General features: G+C 43.9%; 1 protein-coding gene across 2 annotated transcripts in view; it reads left to right on the top strand.

Moving 5' to 3' along the window:
• The window catches only part of DYM (dymeclin), a 367,304-nt gene extending 345,237 nt beyond the window's left edge, over window positions 1-22,067 (top strand). For both annotated transcript variants that reach the window (XM_039543377.1, XM_039543378.1), the window contains one exon: window positions 21,742-22,067. In XM_039543377.1, the coding sequence (XP_039399311.1) occupies window positions 21,742-21,891 (150 nt within the window). In that variant the 3' untranslated portion in view covers window positions 21,892-22,067. The remainder of the gene's footprint in view (window positions 1-21,741) is intronic.
• Window positions 22,068-22,592: the final 525 nt, after the last annotated feature.

Below are 22,592 nucleotides of genomic sequence, written 5' to 3'. Positions count from 1 at the left end.
CCAATGCCTGCTGGGGGAAAAAATGTGTCGAGGGTGGTTTGAGATATGGTTTGAGATATGGCTTATGATTTCTAGGTAAGACTACAATTTTTGTTGCAGTTTTGGTTTATGTTTAACCACTAAGAACAATACAAATATCTTTCCTCTGAATGCTTAAGTAGAGATAAATTTTAGAATATTTACAGTAACCACCCAAAAAATGAAAATAAGGAACAAATGTGCTTTGTTGACTGATAGTTGCTTCAACTGCATTCCAGTCCATGGGTTAAATTTTATAACAACTTTCAGTACAAGTTGCAAATGCTTTTATCAAGCTGATTTTGTTCTTTTTTAGAAAGACTGTTTTTGTTGACTTTTTTTTTTTTAAGCCAGCTATGGGGTTCACTCTTTCAACTATTCCAGCAGTAGTGATAAAGATTCTGTAATTAGCATTTAGGGGGCGGTTTGTTTAGTGCTCCATAACTCTCCTCTAGCTATGCAGTGTAGCTGGGGTGAAGTGCTTATAGTGAACTTTGAATCGATGTGAATTTAGCCTGTGATTAAGGTTCATACATTTGAAGCGTCAGCCCGTGGTGCAGGTTTGCAAACAGGAGCTGAGGTCCTTGATCATATTCACACACTTCTCCCTTGTCCCAACAAACACTATGAATTCTGATGGCCCAAATAGCCAGTTTCTGTCCCTCTGCCCTTGAGTCAGGTGGCAGTCTCATTGTTTTTAGGGGTGACAGCTGCTGCCTTCCACAGTCCATCAAAGTTCTACTGGGGGAGTAAGCAGGGCAACACCATGAGTTTCACTGGATGTATCCCCAAATTCCTACTAACACACCTGCTAGAGAATCTATGGGAGTTGGCTTGCCACAGCAAGAGTTTAAGCTAAGATGTGTTGTGTCCGTTCCAGCTCAGCAAAGATCCAGATGTGGCAGAGGGAATGTTTCCCAAGTCTTGTTGCTGTAAGGTGCAGACTACCCCTATACAGAGCCCCTTTTTATGGGTAGGGTAACGGGACTCATCTCACTGAAGAGCCTGCTGCGCAGGTACAGTCAACTGGCATACCCCAAGACCAAGGCAGGCAATCTCCTGGCCAAAGAACAGGGCAAGTGGAGAGGGAGCCCAGCCCTCAAATTCGATCTCTTACTCAAGGTGAGAAGGGTGAAACCCTGGTGGCAGATGTAGTCCCAAGCCATGTGGACCAAACAACTGGGTACTGGTCATGAACTCCTCACTAACTGATCTCATTACAATTTGTTTGCAATGTTTGCCACCGTGTCGGTCCCAGGATATTAGAGAGCCAAGGTGGGAGAGGTAGTAACTTTTATTGAACCAACTTCTGTTGGTGAGAGGGACAACAAAAGTTGGTCCAATAAAAGATACTAGCTCACCCACCTTCTCTCTCACTGGGGTTTGCACAGCTCTGTTATTCAATGCTAACAGCAGCAAAAACGAGTTGTTGTCAGCAAGGTAGCAGACATGACTTGCATACACACACAGAGCAGATTTGTGGAGTAATAAAGGGCCACAGTAATTCTTTTACCAAAACTGCCCTTTAAAAATCAGCAGCAGTAGGAGACAGCATCCTATGAACCACTTCCCTCATGCCATCGACGTAAGATCTATGAGATAGGAGACACATGGACACTGAACTCACTTAGGGTGAGTGGATATAGAGAAATTCCATGCTAGTGCAGCAAAATAGAAGGCCCAAATCGTTCCCATGCATTATCACAATGTGAAAAGAGCCTCTGTTTCCAGTGAAACCTTCACATAGAGTGCGGCTATTGTGTCAATAAAAAAATAGCTTCCCTATAAACTTCCATTATACAAACCGCTAAGTATGGGGAGATACGATAGAGAGCAATTCACTTGTAAGAGTGACCCAGTCACCAACTCAAGACCCTCCTGTACTGTGCTACTCACAAATGATGCAGTCACCCAAACACGGATAAGTTTAAATGCCCTTCACCCTAAGCTAATGCATATTCTCCCTGTCTGTCTGTGTGTGTGTCTCTCTCTCGTTTATTCTCTCAGCCAAAGTCTCTCTTCCACTATGTACTGAAGTTGCAAAGGCTTTGCTGTCATTACACTTATATTTTTCTTCTGAATACAAATTAATTTGATTTCCTACATTTTAGTGGGGGGCCTGCTTATCTCAGAGCACGATTCTCTGTTTGCTAAGCCTCTAGTTCTGAAGGGAGTATGTCAGTCATAGTGTACATTTTCCAGTTCACAAAGATTACAGAGCCAAAGGTCTGCAGACTGAATAGGGATGTTAGTCAGCATGTCCTGAACTTAAGACAGATAAGGGTCCACTTCCTAGGCTGCCCTGATCAGAAAGTTAACAGTTGGTGACAGTAAGTCTGTCTCTGTTCTTAAGTAATTGTTATCATTTTGTAATATTTACAGGTCTGGCTCCCTCAGATTAAAATGTAGAAAATCAAAAAGAACTTCTTCCTTCAGAAACATACACCACTGCTTTCTCCTAGACACTTTTTTTTTTTTAAGGGGGAGGATGTTGCAGGCTTGGCACGCCATGCAGGCGACATACTTAGGGGGTGGGGGTGGGGGAAGAGGATATCAGTTCTGTCTTCATCTCTGTGGGCTACTACTATGTAAAAGTAAAATACAAAGTGAGTTGCACGGAGCCCTGTGATGCAGAAGTAAATCTGCTGTAAAAGTCAGCAATAAAAAGACAAATGGAGAACTTGTTCAACTTGGCTCTGGCATGGTGGCGTGGGGACAGAGATTGTATTTCTCCACTCAGTGCATGAAACCAAGATTAGTGGGGGGTTGGGACCTGGATGGAGTGACATCAGGGATAGTTGCCCAAAGCAATGTCATTTGGCTGATTGAACCTTGTGGATAGTGTCATAGCTTTACACCAACTTCCAGTGAAAGCACATCTGGGACCTCGTCACTGGAAAACTATGCAAACTGAATCACTGTGCTCCTCCTCTTGCCACCCTCTAGGACTTGGGAACATTACAACTTTTACACAGCTAAAAAGAAAAAAATGTAAAAGTCTGTTTTAACCTCCTAGACTTTTATTTTTCGGGAAGCTCATCTACTGAGTTCCTGGAGTTTGATGTCTGCTTTATTCCCTGCCTCTGTGGGTGAAATGGGAAGCCTCCATAACTAAATCCTGGGATAATGGCGAAGTCTCCGAAAAAAATCATGGAATCATAGGACTGGAAAGGACTTCGAGAGATCATCTAATCCAGTCCCCTGCACTCAAGGCAGGGCTACGTATTATCTAGACCATCCCTGACTGTTTATCTAACATGTTTGTCTAACATGCTCTTAAAAATCTCCAATGATGGAGATTCCACAGCCTCCCTAGGCAGTTTATTCCTGTGGTTAACCACCCTGACAGTTAGGAAGTTTTTCCTAATGTCCAACCTAAACCGACCTTGCTGCAGTTTAAATGGTAACTTTCAAAAGAAAACTCCATAAATGTGTTACCTAAAGTGTAGTTTGTACTCCCAACTCCCTTTACCCCTTCTGTTTCATTATGGGCACCAATCAGAAATGGGGAAAGAAACACCAGAGGTTTCACAGGTGACCGGTGACTCTTCTTCATGATAAACAAAAAAGACACAATTTAATAGGAGGACAACAAAAATTTCCTCTTTTTTCCTCCCTAGAGAAAACTACTGCAGCCATAACAGTACCCAGAAAAAGAATTTGAAAACACAATAATGCTCCAAATTGTCCTGTTTGTAAATAATGCTCTAATAATGAGCCAGATCGGAATTTGCATTCCTACCTCCCAGCATATCTGAAGCACCTATCAGGAGCAGTAATGCATGCCCTGTTCTGGCTTATTGCTTAAACATAAAATGTTCATCATGTTCTTGAAGCTTAATTGTTTCTTTTGTTGCTATGGAATGTAATAAACAAGCAGTATGATTATTTTATATTGCTGATCAGAACTCCCTGGTTCAGTCCCAGTCTGAATTTTATTTGCGCAGTTGGTGGATTACAGTATCTGGGCGGGGGGAGAGAGGTGGGTAGGTCAGCTTGTAATGAGGGCTTTTATCTGATTGTGCTCTTGTAGTAGAACATCACTCTTCTTATGGGGGAGCACTAGATGAGGGGCTTGTCTGTTAACATAGGTGGAGCAAGTTTAGAAGATGGTATCTCTAGCACAAAATAGTTCCACAGTAAACAACATTCCTTCTCTTTTATACCATTCATCTTTCAAAATCAAAATAGCAGTGAAAGCGTCATCACTTTGCTGTTGTGACTTTGAAGATACAAGTACAGTAGCTCTCTTTATATGAAGTTTATTTCCTATATTTTCATTAACGTGTGGATGGCTATAAAATTTATGTACAGGACATTGCGGTACATCCTCTTCTCTGAATGAATAACTAAATACAATGAGTGAATTCATTATTCAGCTGTTTCTGGCTCTCAGAACATTATTGTGTGTGTTTCACATTTAGAGACCCCTTTAAAACTTTTTGCAATTCTTTTTCTAGGCAGTTTAATTTTTCATAGGTAAGATTTGTAACAGATCTGCTTAACAAGAGATAAAAGCATGTGATTAACTTTTGAGAAGATAATTGGCACCTTACTGTCTCTGACAAGACAATTGGAATATCTTTGTCATTGTTTGTAATATTGCATATTTTATGAGAGGTACAGAGTGAAGACATGGCTGTAATTTTATCCATGGTATCCAGAGTGCATAGTTCTGTATATTGCTGGTGCCATTCTGTGCACGTATCCTCCAGGAACAGTATCCCCCGCTGAGGCATATAGGATAGCTGTCTAGATTTTTTCCAGAATGCACTGATACACAGTGTGGCTGGTGCAAGTGCAGATGCAGAGACACAGTTGACACGTGGGTGTGTTGTGGGATGCTGCAGTGGAGACACGATTCAGTTCTGTTTCCAGGCCAGATGCGTTTCATGCGCTCATTACCAAAACATGGCTGTATTTGTAGTCTAGACAGGGTTTCATTGGATGGTACTTCCTTCGCAGTCCATTGGGGCCATTCCTAGCTCAGCAAGAGAGACTACTGCAGGGAGACCCAATGCAATGCTCATTTTCCAAAAAACCCAAGGGTGCTATGTTCTAACACCCAGCGATTAGAAGGACAGACCCAGAAACTGAGCTCAGTAGTAGTAACCATGCAAAGATTAAAACATTAAACTTGGGACAAAGTGAAAGCACTTCCACAAGAGTTGCTTTAACCCTTTCCTTTGTGGTGTCAGTTGCAACCTTCAAAGAGCATTTACCTGTTTATAATCTGTCATAATTTGAACATCAAAGTTCATGTTGTTGTACAAGGCTTGGACTGGACTGACTTTTTCTTCCTATGTACTAATAGGTAATTAGTTTGTGCCGGATGCAACTCCCCTGAGAAAGCCAGCACCGCTCCCTTTATTGACCAAGAGAGTAGTCTGAGGGTGATATGTTGTGCCTTCTCCCCAGATGCTTCCACACCTCCTGCTGGCCTGGGGAGGGAGAGATCACATTTCTGTTGCAGCTTTGTGACTTTTTAAATTGTCGTTAAAAGGGAAAGATGTTCACTTGCTTTAATAGCCATAAAATTGTGTTAAAAATCTACCTCGATGCTCATTTACACTCGATGCTCAAGTCCCTTAGGATTGAATGTGTTATCACTGTTGCAGTATAGTCCCAGCCCATTTTTTCATCTGTTATATTAGACATTTGTTGCATGTTAGCACTGCACTTTGTCTGTCTATCTTAGGTATTTATATGGCTCCCATTATCATACTGTATCTAAGTGCCTCATAATCTTTAATGCAGTTATCCTCACAACACTCGTCGGAGGTAGGAAAGTCTTCTTGTCTCCATATTACAGGTTGGAACTGAGACAGACACACACTAAGTGACTTCCCCAAGGTTACAGAGGAAGTTTTCTGTGAAACTGGGAATTGAAACCAGGAATCTTGAGTCCCAAGGAAGCCCCTTAATGTGCAAAACTGTGTTGTGTATTCTGCACTCATTCGCCAAGTCAAATTCCCATTAATGTCAATGCAAGCTCCAAACAAAGAATACACAATAGAAAATCTACTGTGTGAGCAGTCAAAAGAAGATTTTTGCCCTGCGTTATATAGGTAGGTTCTTGGCTTCAAAGCCAATCTTATTATCTCTGACATGCTCCTCTATAAATGTGCTCCTTCTGAAACCAAGCAGAAATATACCTCTATAAGCACAGAACCACACACTGTGTAAGACCCTCAAAACCTCTGGCAAATCCTGAACTATCCAATATTCCTTTTGTTTTGTATTCGCCCATTGTATAAACGCTAGCACTGCACATGTGAAACTATGGATCTGAGGGCACTCTTAGCTTTGTCCAAGGCACCGAACTACAGTTACAGAAACGCCTGTGCTACTAATAAACAGTGTTGATCCACGGTGCTCAGGAACCCCAATCCCACTTTATAGAAACCCATGTGTAACACCAACAGACCCTAGTCATCGAGGGGTGGGATTGAACCAGGGACCTCTGGAGCATATTGCATGAGCCTCTACCGCATGAGCTAAAAGCCATATGCCTGGTAGCTAAGGCTGTAGAGCAGACTCATTTTATCTCTCTCAGTGGTCTCAGTGCCACTAGATGGAGCAGAACACCACGCCCAGGAGGTGTGTGGGTTACACACAATAATTTTTTAAATTTCCTATCTCTGGCAGTATGATCTAGTTGCAATTTGGATTCAGAACAAATCCAGTTGGTATTCCAGGTCTAGACATTTGAGGGGGTTTTCCCCTCTTTGCCCGGCCTGCTTTGTGCACTTGGGATTCATGATTTCCTTAAGTCAATTTCTTTGTTTTGAGTTTAGATGTAGCATATTTGAAAGGGAGCAGGTTTTAAACATGATCCGTTTACAAAAGCCAGAGCTGAAAGACTTAGAAATCACTTTCTTTTTTTTTAAAGATACAAAATTAATTTTGAACCATGTAAAAACACAGTAATTTCTAGCCTGTATTATGTTGTTTAGCTTCCATTTTAATTCCTATTAGACAACCCTACACCTTGATCAGGGCTGGTCTTAAAACACATTTGTACTCAGAACAGTAAAGTTATGAAAGGACTCTGCTTCCTGTGTATTCTGCAGAACACACAGGTCCTCTGGTTATAAAGTAAACTGCATGGAATTCATTTAAAATGTAACTAGAAGATGTTAAAACATATGACAGATGGGAGTGACTTAAGGTGAAATCCTGGCCTTAGTAACTTCAATAGGGCCAGGGTTTCACTCTTGGAGCAGGTCTACACTTAAAACACTGCAGCAGATGAAGACACTACTGTGCCAACAGGAGAGCTTCTCCCCTCGGCATAGTTAATCCACTCACGTCACTTGCAGGTTTAAACTAGTGTAGATGGTGTAGTCTCTCTCTGTAACTTGAAGAGTTTAAATCGTGATTTGAGGACTTCAGTAACTCAGCCACAGGTTAGGGGTCTATTACAGGAGTGGGTGAGTGAGGTTCTGTGGCCTGCAACGTGCAGGAGGTCAGACTAGATTATCGTGATGGTCCCTTCTGACCGTAAAGTCTACGAGTCTGAGTCTGAGATGCGGTAGCTATGTCGACAGAAGAACGGGCAGGTCTGAAGGCCTGATTCTATAGTCTTACACAGGCACAGCTCTTCCTGACTTTAGTCTGGGTTGTGCCTGAATAAGATTTGCAGAGTCTGTAAACCAGGAGCCATATTTTTGTACTTTTGATCAAGTTACAAATATCAACATCTTGTCTGTATATTTGACAGTAAATCTATAGTTGCTTATGTGATATAAACAGTTCAAATTTGTAATCAGAATAGTTTCTCCAAACACACTGCTTTTTCATTGTTGTGAAAAGCTTTACCCGGCATTCTACAGCTGTATGAGTTCTGAATGAAGAGCGAGAAGTTTGAGCTGTAAACTCATTTACCTTTTCCTTTACACTGACAAAAATAGCATTTACTCATTACAAAATGTGCATTCTCTGCAAATCCCTAGTTAGGAAGCAATATACATCCATTTCATGTCAATAAAGGTTATCTCTGTTAGTCCAATAGGCTCATCTCTATTTGTGCGGTTTGCAGTGATCTATTTTAATGCCAGTGAGAAACAGGTCTAAGGATTATTCTGTTTTTCAGTTTTTAATTTTCCAAATTCAAAAACATCCAAAGGATTTTACTTATCTGTCTGAGTAGTCTAACAGTTATTGATATCACAAATGCTCCAGCAGAGTCAGAAGCTGGAACCATTTTATATAATTTTTTCAGTGGTTTGCTTGCTTGTTTATTCAAGTGGGTTTAAAAAATCCCCTGACTTATTTCCCAGGGTTTCAGTCTTGAAACTTTCCTCAGCACTCTTATATGCTGTCATGCAGTTATTCATTATCATCTGCAGCAGCACCACCACTGTATTCTCCCCATTACAAGATAAAGACTACACATGTATCTTCAGGAAAACCTATTATGGACCCAAACAGATCTTGCAATGGCTGACAATATTTTTCTTCCTATTTGTGGCTGTGGTTCTTCTTTTACAATCCACTGATTTCCATTCTTTGGGTATTTACACCTCTTTCAGGCTTATCATCTTATAACATGTCAACCTTATCCCTACTGTAGCTGCTTCTTCAACACTTAGCTCAGAGGTGGGCAAACTACGGCCCACGGGCCACATCCAGCCAATGGGACTGTCCTGCCTGGCCCTTGAGCTCCCTGCTGGGGAGGCTAGCCCCCGGCCCCTCCCCTGCTGTCTCCCTTCCCCACAGCCTCAGCTCACCGTGCCACTAGCACTCTGTGCAGCAGGGCTGCAAGCTCCTGCCGGGCAGCACGGCTGCCAGACATGCTGCTCTGAGCAGCATGGTATGGGAACGGGGAGCGGGAGGGTTGGATAAGGGGCAGGGAGTCCCAGGGGGCAGTCGGGGACAGGGAGCAGGGGGCGGTTCGATGGGGCAGAGGTTTGGGGGGGAGAGGGTCAGGGGACAGGGAGCAGTTGGATAGGCGTGGGAGTCCTGGGGGGGCCTGTCAGGGGTGGGGGTGGATAGGGATTGGGGCAGTCAGGACAGGGAGCAAGGGGAGTCGGAGAGGTGGTGGGGTCCCGGGGGGGCAGTTAGGGGTGGGGTTCCCAGGAGGGGGCGGTCAGGGGACAGGGAGCAGGCGGGGGTTGTAGGTTCTGAGGGGAGTAGTCAGGGGGCAGGAAGTGGGAGGGGGCGGATAGGGGGTGGGGGCCAGGCTGTTTGGGGAGGCACAGCTTTCCCTACCCGGCCCGCCATACAGTTTGGGAACCTGATGTGGCTCTCAGGCCAAAAAGTTTACTCACCCATGACTTAGCTGAACAATTGGCCATATTGTTCATCATTCATCATTTGGTCCATTCTTGTGCGGCTTCAGGAAGGATACTATCAGTGACCTAAACTTGTTGAAACATTTTGTTTCTTCAGATTGTAAATTCTTCAGGGCAGGGAGTGTTGTATCTGAATTTGTAAAGGGCTGTGTAAATTTACATGTTTTATTAGAGCTAATAGTAAATATGTGGCATAATTACAGTCACTTCACTTAAGATGAGCATGGGTTACCTGGACAATTGACTTACCCCACAAAAATACCATTTTCCCAAACTGATTTTCTATACAGTCCATGCTATTGTTCACACTACACCTCTACCCCAATATAACACAAATTCGGATATAACACGGTAAAGCAGCGCTCCAGGGGGGCAGGGCTGCGCACTCCGGTGGATCAAAGCAAGTTCGATATAACACGGTTTCACCTATAATGCAGTAAGATTTTTTGGCTCCTGAGGACAGTGTTCTATCGGAGTAGAGGTGTATACAAAATATTTAACCCAGGCAGACGTTTTCCAAGCCTTCCCTTTTTTTCACTCTTCAGTTTCCCTTTGTTCCTCATTCTCTAGACAAACTTCCCACTCGCAGCTTCCCTCCCTCCGTGATCATCCTCACCCAGCCCACACACAGAGATCCTTGCATAAAATCTACAAATCTTGCTTTGCCTAGTACATTTCCTGTGGCTTCCTCTGTCTCTCGCAACACGAGTTTTTCATAGTTGGTATCTATTCTGTAAATCTGAAAAAAATATTCTGAGGCAGATGTGGTGCACACCACACAGACACTTAACTGAACCACGTCAGATAGACTCTCTGTCAGCAGCAAAAAGAGAAGTGATGCAAATATTGCTGATGGAACCAAAGAGAGAGGAACACGATGGCCTCCCCAGAAAGAACTGCAGTACCACTTTCAGGGATATAATCTGGTATCCTAAAACAGCAGATGAGAAATGTCCTTCCAGAAATTATGGAAAACCAGACACCTCCTAAGCACATAGTCATCTTATACATCCCAGGGAATGGATACAAAGTACAGCTGTTGCAGCACTTTGATTGGTCAGCTATTAGTTTGGCACAAATTGAGACTGTTGGGAGAAAGTCTTGGAAAAGACCTCTTAGGTTTTTCTGAGCTGTTTAGCTGGTGGTCTTGTACAGATGAAATCTTTAACACCTTGTATATTGGCATATTTGTGGGGGACTGACATGTTATAAGAACAGATAAGCCTCTATTTCATTCCAGTACATTAATTAGCCGTGTAAGGATACAGTTTCATTGTGATGCATATAACATTAGCAGTAAGGCTTCACTATCATGCTGAATCTTTAGCTAATTCTTTTTGCTAGCTTTGATGAATTACTAATGCAGAGTCTGATCACACAGCTGCTCCCCACCCAGCACTCCTATTAGCAGAGCCAATATCAAGCCCGTAATCTGACAATATGCCACAGGGCTGCTAAATGAAACTAAGGGCAGGTCTACACTAAGGGCGGGGGTCGAACTAGGGTACGCAAGTTCAGCTACGTGAATAGCGTAGCTGAATTCGAAGTACCCTAGTTCGAACTACTCACCCGTCCAGACGCCGCAGAATCGAAGTCCGCGGCTCCAAGGTCGACTCCGCCACCACCGTTTGCAGTGGTGGAGTACCGGAGTTGACCGCGGCGCTCCCGGAGTTCGAACTATCACGTCCAGATTAGACGCGATAGTTCAAACTCCGAGAAGTCGAACTCACCGCGTCGACCCGACTGGTAAGTGTAGACTAGCCCTAAGGGTACAATTTTCAAAAGCACCTATGTCCCATATTCAAACTGATTTAAGAGTTTCAGTTTCCCTGAAAGTCAACCGGAGTTTGGCTGCTAAGTGCCTAAGTCTCTTTTTAAAATGGGACTTAGGTTAATGTTTTCAAAAGCACCTAAATGACTTACGAGCCTGCATCTCTTGCAGTTTCTCTCTAGAAACGATATACAGATACAATATTTGAGAAACGGAAGTGTCTCCGATGTCATGTAAGTAACCCCATACTTTGCTACTCTGCCTTTCCCCTGTTACTGCCCCAGTCCATTTGACTGGGCCAGCTTTTCATCCAAAGCAATACATAGGCTACCATGAGACCACTTATACCAATCTACTCAGTCTTAGACCAGTTCCATCTGCCATTGCCTTTATGTTTTGTTTCTAAATGGAGATCATCCACTGGCATGACATTGAGTCCTAAATCATAACTTTTTTTTTTTAAATGTACTGAGGAGGTATTGAATTTTAAATGGCATTAGCCCCTCTGGAGCAATGCCGGGGTAGTCGGCTACTCGTGATGCTGTCTTTCTCATCTTTAGGTGCAGGGGAAAAATGTCGTTGAACTTCTGTGGTAGCAAAGTTATTGCAGTTTATTTCTACATCTGTTCATTGGACTTCCTGTGGTTTTTCGTCGAGTCGTATGATAGCTCAGACAGTCTGTAGCTCCTGGTCTGTCTAGTTATACCGCTGCTCCAACCACTAAATCTGACTTCTGCTTTTTCTAGCAGAAGAAAGCAAGATAGGCCACTGTGGTAGGTTGATTCATCTGAGTTGATAAACTTGCTGTCTGCATTGAAGGCTGCAGTTGAAATCCTAGCATTTACCTTGGCCTTTAAAATTCAAAGCAACTGAATGTCTTTAGGATTGTTTCTGTTTTAAACTAGCTTGGGTTTATTGGATTGTCTTTGCTTAATGTGGTAGTGGCTACCTACAAATGCACAGAATGCACAGACCTATTTAGGGCAGGACAGTAAGTTCAAAGACTGATAGCAAAGGGGAAGGTGAATAATAATTGTTGTGTGTTCTACAGGCTCTCTCTTAGTCGAAGGGTGTAGCTGTTAGCCAGCTGAGAGAAAGCACAAGTGAATAGAGCTCAGGAGAAAGAACTAGGTACTAGTTTGTCCTTGGACGAGATTTTCAAAAGTTATTAGTGATTTTGGATGCATCCATTTTTGGGTGCACAAACTGAAGTGTCCTAGTCTCAGCACCTGATTTTCAGAAAGCACCGAGCATCCACCCTCTGAAAATCCGGACCCTTTGAAGTAATTCATCTTGGGTATCCAGAAATTGAACCATGCAGAATCAACAGCCATTTTTGAAAAATCTTGGCCTCCATGTTTGTTTTTCCGGTATTCAGTCAGATTAAACAGAACACAGAAGAAAATAGTTTCCCAGATAGTCTGAATAGCAGTATGTGGAATTTTGCTGACTATCGTACAAAGCTCTCTGTGTGTCTGTTGTTACGTTAGCGAATTTGTTTTTCTCATGAGTGTTTTCACTTGTGACATGAGGTAGTTTTACAGCTCTCCTGGAATGCTGGTTTAATACCGTTTCTCATACCTATACTCCACTTGTCAAAGGCTCCAGTTCATCCATTTGGAAGTAGTACATGTAAAAATAAATTGCACACGGTTGCAGACTGTACTTTGAACTACAGTATGTCAAAATTGTTAAACATTTATATCAACTGTCTGACCTTTTAGGGGATACTTAATCCCTGCTGTAATTTTAAACTGTTCTTAAATCAATCTAGTGAGTCAGGAGCAGCTCGTGTAAGAGAAGCCTTTACCTTAATAATCATAAATGTTCGATAAACACCCCCGACTTTTTTAAATGGAGCAATACAGGATTATTTTTCTTTCTTAAATATAAATATAAAAAGGTGCTAGAATGGTAAATCTGGCGATTGGAGACCTTTGTTATCCACAGAACTAGGACAACACCTTGGCCCTCCAGCATGCCTCAGGATTGAACTGGAGGGGGCCTCCATTAGGAACAAGATGCTCAGTCTCCACACACGTTCAGTTCTTGGCCTCTTTGCTGAAACTGCCAGAAAGGGTGTCAGTTATGGTAGCTTTCTGTGCATGATGTGGATACCTTTTCACATTAGGCCACCAATTAGTTTGACGCAGTCCACTAAACAGCCATGGATAATTATACTTCCCTTACAGAGGCTGGATTTGAATTAGTGAGCTAGAAGTGAAAAGCTCCATATCTCATCATCAACCCAGTGAGCCATCCAGTGTCCACTGCTTAGGTATTTAATCAAAGTCTGGTTACAGCTGTCATTACTTATACTCATTTTATGAAGACATAACGAAAATTGCATGCCGTAACTGCAAACCATAGAGACACTGACAAAAAACATAGCTATCTAAAAATCTCATCATTGACATCTAAATTTTCAAGCCAAACCTGAAAAGTTTTCAAGAAAAAAGTTCAGTATGACAGTGAGACAAATTTGATTGCAATGGGTTATAATTCTAATCCTTAAATTGATTATTTAATTGCTATAGTAGTCACAGTTGATGACAGCACTGATCAGTTTGAAGAAAGTCTTGATGAGAAGATCAACACAAGACAGCTATTGGCAGAAAAATTTAACACCATCAGGAATATTCTACACTTTCCTTTCAACTGAGAGAAAGTGGTATAGGGAGAGCTGAACATCTCAGGCATTGCTGTTAATATTTCTTAAGCCATGACTTGTGGGGAAGAAATATATTTATATAGTTTTGTTTACCTCAGTAGAAGCATTTATAATATTTTCTGTTTTTATCCTTTCATTCCAAAGGATCCCAAACCACTTTAATAACATACATACTCAACACTGAAGCCCAACCACCTCTGGCATGGCAGATGGCAGCCATTTAAGGAGTTGTCTATACTAGGAAATTTAATCATGCTTTAAATATGAGTTTTAAGCATTGAGTTAGCTGGTGCAAAACTGAACATGATTTGGCCTTGTCTATGCTGATCACAAAATCAGGAAATAATTAGGGGGAGAGGATCAGCAGGATGGAAATTTGGAGGAAGGTAATTCTTAGGATGAGAGGTCAACATACCAGAAGAATCCTTGAGACACAGGATGCCAGGGATAAGGTAGATGAGGAAGACTTGAGAATTTGGATGTCAAGAGGGAACACAACACGGGATTTGGTGAAAAGTGAGGGGTGCTAATGGGCAAGAGATTATGGGGGTAGTGGGAAATGGAGGAGGCTGGTAGGTTTTGGGAGTGGGTGGGGAAGGGGTGACACTTCAGGGAACTGAGGATGGCATGAAAATTGGGGATACCAATTGAGAGTGAAGGAATTCCCAGGAATCCCGAGGGTAGACAGGAAAAGAGAAGTGCCAGGAAGACTGTAGGAATGAAGAGGAATGGGGGATGCCAATAGTTGAAAGGAAACCTTGGGGAGCATCAAGAGAGGATGAAGAGGGGATGTGAGGCAGATGACAGGTCACTGGGAAGATCCCGCCATGAGCGTTCTTGGTGAAATCTATGGGAAGACATGAAAATAGGCACAGCGGAGGTTGTAAGCAAGCAGAACGTGGGTTGGGGATGATGGATGAAAGACAGGGCATTTGGAATTAAGGAAGGAGAGAGTGAAGTGGGAGAGGAAACACTGGGAAGAAGTCTGGAATGCTTAGCAGAAGGAAGAAGAAAATTTTGGGTTAGTACAGACTGAAAGGATGTAGTAAGGAGGAGAGATTTCTGGGGCATAGTGATGGCATTGGACAGAGTAGAAAGTGGATAATAAGTGGAGGAAACAGGAAGGAGAGGAGAGAGACGAGGATGAGAGATGAAAAGATTTGGACTGAACAGACTGGGAGGAGTAGAAGAGATTGGGGAGATTTAAGAGAAGGGAGGACATTGTTGGGGAGAGGAGGTGGAGGGAATGAGATTGGCTTGAGGCTGTGGGAGGGATTTGAGGAGGAAGCTGCTCTGCCACAGACTTCCTGAGTGAGCAAGTCATGTGGGCCATGTCTACACTACAAAATTTTGTCAACATTTGTTACGTCAGCTTACAGCCATTGCAGTTATTATATTGCTTGTGTGTGTACACACTGCGCTCCTTGTTTTGGCAGTGTGCGTCCACCAGGAGCACTTGTATGAACACAGAGTGCAGGGTACCATGGGGAAGTATCTCACTGTGCAACTTGCCACCATTCTCAGGGTGTTTTGGGAAGTTTTTGCAATGCCTCAATGGACCGAAACAAGTCGCGCGGGGTGACTGGGAGCGTGGGTTCAACTTTACATAAGGCAGTGTTCTCCATCCCATAATTTCAGCTGAGTCCCGTAATATTTCGCACCTCTTTTCAAAATCCCTGCAAAACTGCGTGTCCCTTCTCACTGTCTGCCATCTGTGACAGAAGCATAGAGCCTGCACGGCTCTGGACCATTGTCATGGGCGTCATAAGCACGAGGTGCCTGATCCTGCAGTATTAGCAGAGCTGCAAGAGGAGCTGTAGGAAACATGATAATTCCTTGGAAGCTAGATTGCTGTGGGACATAGAAAGAAACAATGCAAGATTGTTGATGGCCCTCGCGGAGCAGCTGGAGATGGTGGAGTGCTGGTTCTGGGGCTGAGAAACAAGCACTGACTGGTGGGATCGCAATATCATGCAAGTTTGGGATGACAATCAGTGGCTGCAGAACTTTCGGATACACAAGGACACATTCCTGGACTGTGTGCCAGACTCACTCCAGCACAGGAACACCAAAATGAGAGCTGTACTGATAGTTGAGAAGCGAGTGGCGATTACACTGTGGAAACTTGCAATACCGGGTTGCTACCGGTCAGCTGGGAATCAATTTGGAGTCAGGAAATCCATTGCAGAGGCCGTTATCATGCAAGTGTGCAGGGCCTTTAATTGCCTCCTGCTGTGCAGGACTGTGACTCGCAGCAGTGTGGAGGACATAGTGGAGGGATTTGCAGCAAAGGGCTTACCGAACTGCAGTGAGGCGATAGATGGCATTCATATCCCTATTTTAGCACCAGACACTTTGTCACAGAGTACATCAACAGAAAGAGCTGCTTTTCTATGGTAATGCAAACACTGGTGGATCAGCGGGAATGCTTTACCGACATCAATGTGGGCTGGTCAGGGAGGGTGATTTACAGACGCATCTTTAAGAGCTCAGGACTGTTCAGAAAGCTGCAAGCAAGGACTTCCTTTCCCAACCAGCAGATTACCACTGGGGATGTTGAAATGCCAACATCCTGGGAGACCCAGCCTACCCCTAGCTCCCATGACTCATGAAGCCATACACTGGCCACCTCGACAGCACCAAGGAGCCCTTCAACTCCTGGCTCAGCAGGTGCAGAATGACAGTTGAATGTGCCTTTGGTCATTTGCGGAGTCGCTGGCGTTGTTTACTTACCCATGGACACTGGCTGAGGATGTGGATGTGACCAACCAGACGCAGCCAAGTCATCTCTAGTCGCAGGCCATGAGGAGCAGGTCCTTAAAAGGGGAAGGGGCCCTGTGCTCAGGAGTGCACTCACAAGCTTGTACCTCCCGTGAAGGCCCTTTGCCTGGACCACCTGGCCAGTGGCTTGCTGCATTGCATTCCTTTGTGCCTCGAGAAGACTTACCTTCAGCACACCGTATATCGCTGTGCTGTGGGACACTTACCTTGAAAGATCCTGACATCTCCAGTGCCATGCCTGTCCTGGGAGTGTGAGTATGCAAGTGTGAATGTAACCCCCTCTCCTTGAGCTTAGCTATCAATATAATAAACGTGCTGCTCTCTGCCAAACTCTGGTGGGTCAGTGGTGGTGCGGTCTCCACCAAGGATGGCATGCAGCTCTTTGTAAAGGTGGCAGGTCTGTGGCTCCTCACCAGATCAGTTGTTGGCCTCCGTGGCCACCTGGTACATCTGCCACAGCTCCTTGGCTTTCACACGGCCCTGCTGCTGGCCCCTGTTGTAGCCCTTCTCCTGCATCCCCCAAGCAATCTGCTCATAGATATCCACCATTCTGTGGCCAAATCAGAGCTGTGCCTGCACAGCCTCTTCTCCCCACAGGCATAGGAGATGCAATATGTCTTCTCTACTCCAGGCAACAGCACTTCTGGAGCATGTAGCCGGCATGATCAGCTGGGCGGCTGCACTGAACAGTGGAGAGAGCTGCTAGGTGCGCTTGCCAAGCTGGGCAACCAGGAAAAGGAATTCCAAAGATGCACAGAGTTTTAAAGAGGAGGGGCAGCTTCCTGTGTACCTGACCCCTGGGCCACGGAGTTCACAACAATACCAGAACGGTCAGTGTGGGACATTATAGGGCAGCTCCTGCAGGCCAGTAATGGTCAACATATGTAACACAGTGTCTACCCTGACACTACGTCAACCTAATTACATCAACCTTGACTCTACACAGTCGAGGAGGTGGCGTTATTAAGTCGGTCCAGCAGGGCACTTACATTGGTGTGAGTGAAATTTAAGTGTAGAAACATTCACAGCTAGGTTGACGTAAGCTGCCTTGCGTTGACCTAACCATGTAGTGTAGACCAGGCCTTAGTCTCTCTGTGGCTCGATTCCCCATCTGCAAAATGGGGATAATACTGTCCGGCTAACAGGGGTATTGGGGAGAAAAATATGCCAGAGACTGTGGGGCACTCAGATACTCCATAATGGGGACCATATAAGTACCGAAGATAGCTCTGTCTTAGGCCTTATCTGTACTAGGATCAGAACCAAACTAGTTAGAACTGTATTTAGGATTGTAGCTCTCTCCATCCTGATCCCACTGAGAGCAGAGCCATAGTGTGCCAGTCTAGAAGAGGGTGTCAGCACATTCTGACACAGTGCAGCGCACAGCGAGGTGGGATTGGCATTGCTTTGAATATACTAAACCTGACACATTATACAAGCCCAAGAGCATGGCTCTGAGTGGAGCTATGGAAGGGCTGTTCGCTTTTCTGTCCATCTACAAAATGTTCCTAATACAACACGCTTCAAGCCAAAGGCCAGACTAATTTGTGGCTTGTTGGAATCACAGTATAGGATGGCACTGCTTGCATCAAACTACTATATGACATTTGCAGTGATGACAACACAGGGAAATATCTGAAATCATAATTTCCATGTTTTTGTTGCTCCCTAGAGCACAAATAAACAAGATGAATAAATGTAAATAACCCTGAAAGCCAAGTGGCCAAGAGAACTCCATTCAGCAGAGAGAAATTCCGATGGGAAGAGACTGTTGGACCAACACGAGGAAGCACTGACAGTCTGAGCTAGAGAAAGGTGATAAGGTTCCCTTCATTATTAATGGGCAAAGAAGCTTCTAAGCCATTGTCATACTTGTTCTAATCGTGTTGCACCACGGCAGTTTATTCTTAGCCTTAGCCACATCCTTATAAATAATGAAATGGGCCCTGTTTTATCTTACCCCAATGATTACTGTAATGTGGCTTTTATCTGCATCTCTGCCAGGCTGTTGACACAGGCAACATTTAGAAGCAGATAAAATGAATGAATTGCACAATATAAAAATAGGGTCGGCTCTTCCAAAAAAAAACCCCATGCTTATTGATAGTCAGCTAATAGCTGCCTTGTTAGGAACTATATATGCTGGCTTTTGGGTGGGCTGACTTCCTGTGCTGTACATTACACTATAGGAGGGAAGAGAGACAAGAGACTGGAGACTGTGGACACAGGCTAACTGAGGACAGGCTGCATGGCACATCCATGCTATGTTAATTCTGGAAAGTGTTTTACCCGCAGATGGTACGGCAGAGCCCCAGACATTGTGGAAATGATTGCATGCAGTGTAGTTGTAGCTATGTTGGTCCCAGGATATTAGAGAGACAAGGTGGGTGAGGTAATACACCTCTACCTTGATACAACACACGACCCAATATAACACGAATTCGGATATAACACGGTAAAGCAGTGCTCGGGGGGGGCGGGCTGTGCACGCCGGTGGATCAAAGCAAGTTCAATATAACGCGGTTTCACCTATAACACGGTAGGATTTTTTGGCTCCCGAGGACAGCGTTATATCGGGGTAGAGGTGTATCTTTTGTGGGATCAACTTCTATTGGTGAGAGAAACAAGGTTTCAAGCCACACACAGCTCTTCTTCAAGTCTAGGAAAGGTAGTCTGAGGCCTGGTCACTGCAATCTGAACTCGGATGCAGTGGTCAGGTAAACAGGAAAAGCAACTTTTGAATATTTCCTGTTTGCCCAGCAATCAAAATAAAAAGAGCTCCTGCATGGACCATGCGGATGCAGAAGATGAAATTCAGATCTTTTTTAAAAATCTCCAGACAGACGCCATAGCAGGCACTCAGCGCACTGCAGCGTGACAAGCCAAAGAATCAAATGGATGCTCATGGACTGGGACTGGAAGCTATCCACAGTTCCTGCAGCCTCCGAAAAGTATTTGCATTTCTTGGCTGAGCTCAAATGCTTCTAGGGTCAAACACAGTGTCGGTAAAACAATCCTCTGACTCTTACATGTCACCCTATCTTTACTGAATGCTGCAGATAAATCCATCCTCATCATCAGCCTCAGCTGATGGTACAATAAGCTGGAAATCCATCCTCATCATCAGCCTATTGGCCCTAATTTTTCTGGTGGATGGATGGTGCAATATGGCTGGTAACCATCCTCATCATAGCAACAGGGGCTGAGCTCCATCAGCCCCCCCTTCATGTGTATGTGTAAAGAAAGATTCAGTTGCCCCTGGACTAGCAGTGGGATGCTGGGCTTCTCTCCTACACACTGCTTAATGTCCTATCTGGACTATCATAGCAGCTGGAGGCTGCCTTCCACTCATTTCTCACTAACAAGTCAGTGTGTCTTATTCCTGCATTCTTTATTAATTCATCACACAAGTGGGGACAATGCAGCCAAGAAAGGTTGGGGAAGAACGGAATCAACAGGTGGGGTTGTTACAGGAGCACCCCTGTGAATAGCATACAGATCATAATTTCTGCAGGCTCTGACACAGAGCAGCTGTGCTCTCTGGTTCTATGATACGGTGGTTCTCTAGTACACTTGCCTATATTAGGCAGCACTGATTCTATTTTTAGATAAAAAAGGAGGGATTGACTCAGGAGTCATTCCCAATTTTGGCTGATCCAGCTAATGGTACAAAACGATGGAAGGTGCAATATGGCTCACTAGCAGCAAATGGTACAAAAGGACTGGTAGCCATGATCATCCTCAGTTCCAATTTATGGAAGGGTTTGGATGGTGCAATATGGCTAGTAACCATCTCTGCTGTCATGCAAAAGCAACAAGCTCCATGATTGCCATGCTATGGCATCTGCCAGGGCAATCCAGGAAAAAGGCACAAAATGCTTGTCTGCGACATTTACCCCAGAACCCACCGTGACAATGATTTTTGCCCCATCAGGCACTGGGATCTCAACCGATTTTATAAATTCTGTTTTACAAAACCGGTTTATGCAAATTCGGAATAATCCCGTAGTGTAGACGTACCCTGAGCATCACTCTGCCTTAAATGGTCCCTTAGAATATGTCCTAACTACTTACACTAAATAATCTGTTCCACCTTGCATTTACTGTGACCCTGAGTACCTGTCCCAGACCTGAAGAAGAGCTGAGTGTGCCTCCAAAGCTTTCTCTCACCAGCAGAAGTTAGTCCAATAACAGATATTACCTCACCTACCTTGTCTCTCTAATTGTGGAAATGATACAGTTTGGCCAGTAATCTGGGGGAGGAGGAGTTATCTGTGTGTAAGGATAACAGGGTAATAAGGCACTCAGATGGGAATAGTATGAGAACTTAGATTATAGAATGGAATACATATTTAATGCATTTCAGCTGAAGGCCTCAAATGGCTTTACAAACAATTGAATTAAACCTCACAGCAGCCCTGTGAGATGGATTAGTACTATTCTCTCTTTAAAGATGGGGAAACTGAGGCACGGGAAATCAATGACTTGCCCAAAGCCATAAAGTGAGTTAGTGGCAAAGCTAGGAATAGTGTCCAGGAGTCCAGGCACCCAGCCCCTCTAATCTAATCACGCTTCTTTCCTCAGACCACACTTCCTGGAAGGAGGGAGATAGCTTCTGTACTGGAGACATCTGTGTATAGAACAATGGTTAAAAATTGGAGAAATAAGTCAGTTTATCAGAACATTCCTGAAAGCAAATCATAAAGTGTCATACACATTCCTAGGGCCTGTCAAAATGAGTCTCTTCCCAAGTTACTGTGGACCATTATAGCATCATTCATTTTTGTATTGACTGAAATAGCCAGGTCTCCGTGTGCATGGACAGCAGTGTTGACGTGGGGCTTCTATATCTTACAGTTTTCCTTTTCACAACTTTTCATGTTTATAAGGTTCCATCTGCTTAGCGTTAGTTAATGGCCCTTCTCGTGTGTGACTCCTGGAGATCTACTGAAGCAGCCGGAGCGAGGTGTGTAACCAGCAGCAAAGGGCTTAATACAGCGCGTGTCAATGTAGCATACATTTAAAAGGGAAAACTCGGCTGGTCTCTTTATCCTCCTTGTTCAATGTATTTTGCTTTCAGGTCTGATGGTTCAGTTCCCTTAGAGCTCTTTTTATCACCACACCTTACTTGAGCTCTGATGCAGTCTCCAGGTTTACAAATTGATGCAAACCCTCACTCAACAGACTGTTGTTTCTTGTTGCAGAAATTCCCAGAACTGAAGTTTAAGTATGTGGAGGAGGAGCAGCCTGAAGAATTCTTCATCCCCTATGTCTGGTCCCTGGTGTACAATTCTGCTGTGGCCCTGTACTGGAACCCACAGGACATCCAGCTTTTTACTATGGACTCTGGCTGAGGGAGAGCCAGCTCTGCTCTGTCTTATTACAGGTGAAGAAACTCAAAACTGCGTGTGACTATGTGACCCCTCCCAGCGTGCACCCTCTAAACCCGAAGCTTAGTGAGAATGAAGCTTGCTACTATTGTACAGAGCGACTTTGACATTTTGGTACCAGACTGCAGCAGACACACTGGGAGCAGATTGTTCTGTGGTGGGGGAGAGAAACTGAAAAGCTTGGTTGCAAACTTTTAGTTGTATTTCGTAAAACCTAGAGCTTATCCAAGGAAAATGAGGCCTTAGACATGCAGTGTGATGTTACCGCCACCAAGAAAACTGATAGCTTTTAAACCTGAAACAGGGAAAAGAGAAAATAGAGGGTGTTAGTTGATTTGGAAGTGGCATTTATATTCTTAATTACCTTTGACTTCTTTGTGTCAAAGTCTTTGAACACAATCATTTTCTACAATGGACTGTTCATCTCACCACTACCATGTCTCCTCTCATGGCCATTTATTTTGGTGACATTGTAATATCTACAGTCTCTAAAATATCCATATTAATGCCATCTGAGTGAACTAGGCCGCATTTTAATCAAATGATGTTTCTAGACAGAGAGGATACTGTGGTATGTGGGGGAGGGTTTTCAACTGGGAGACTTTTCTTTTGAAGAGCTATCAAAACACTTTTGATGGTTAATACTCTTTATGGGGCTTGAATCA

Source organism: Mauremys reevesii, linkage group 6, assembly GCF_016161935.1.
Source record: "Mauremys reevesii isolate NIE-2019 linkage group 6, ASM1616193v1, whole genome shotgun sequence".
NCBI classification, from domain to species: Eukaryota; Metazoa; Chordata; order Testudines; family Geoemydidae; genus Mauremys; species Mauremys reevesii.
This window is presented reverse-complemented; position numbering and strand designations above follow the sequence as displayed.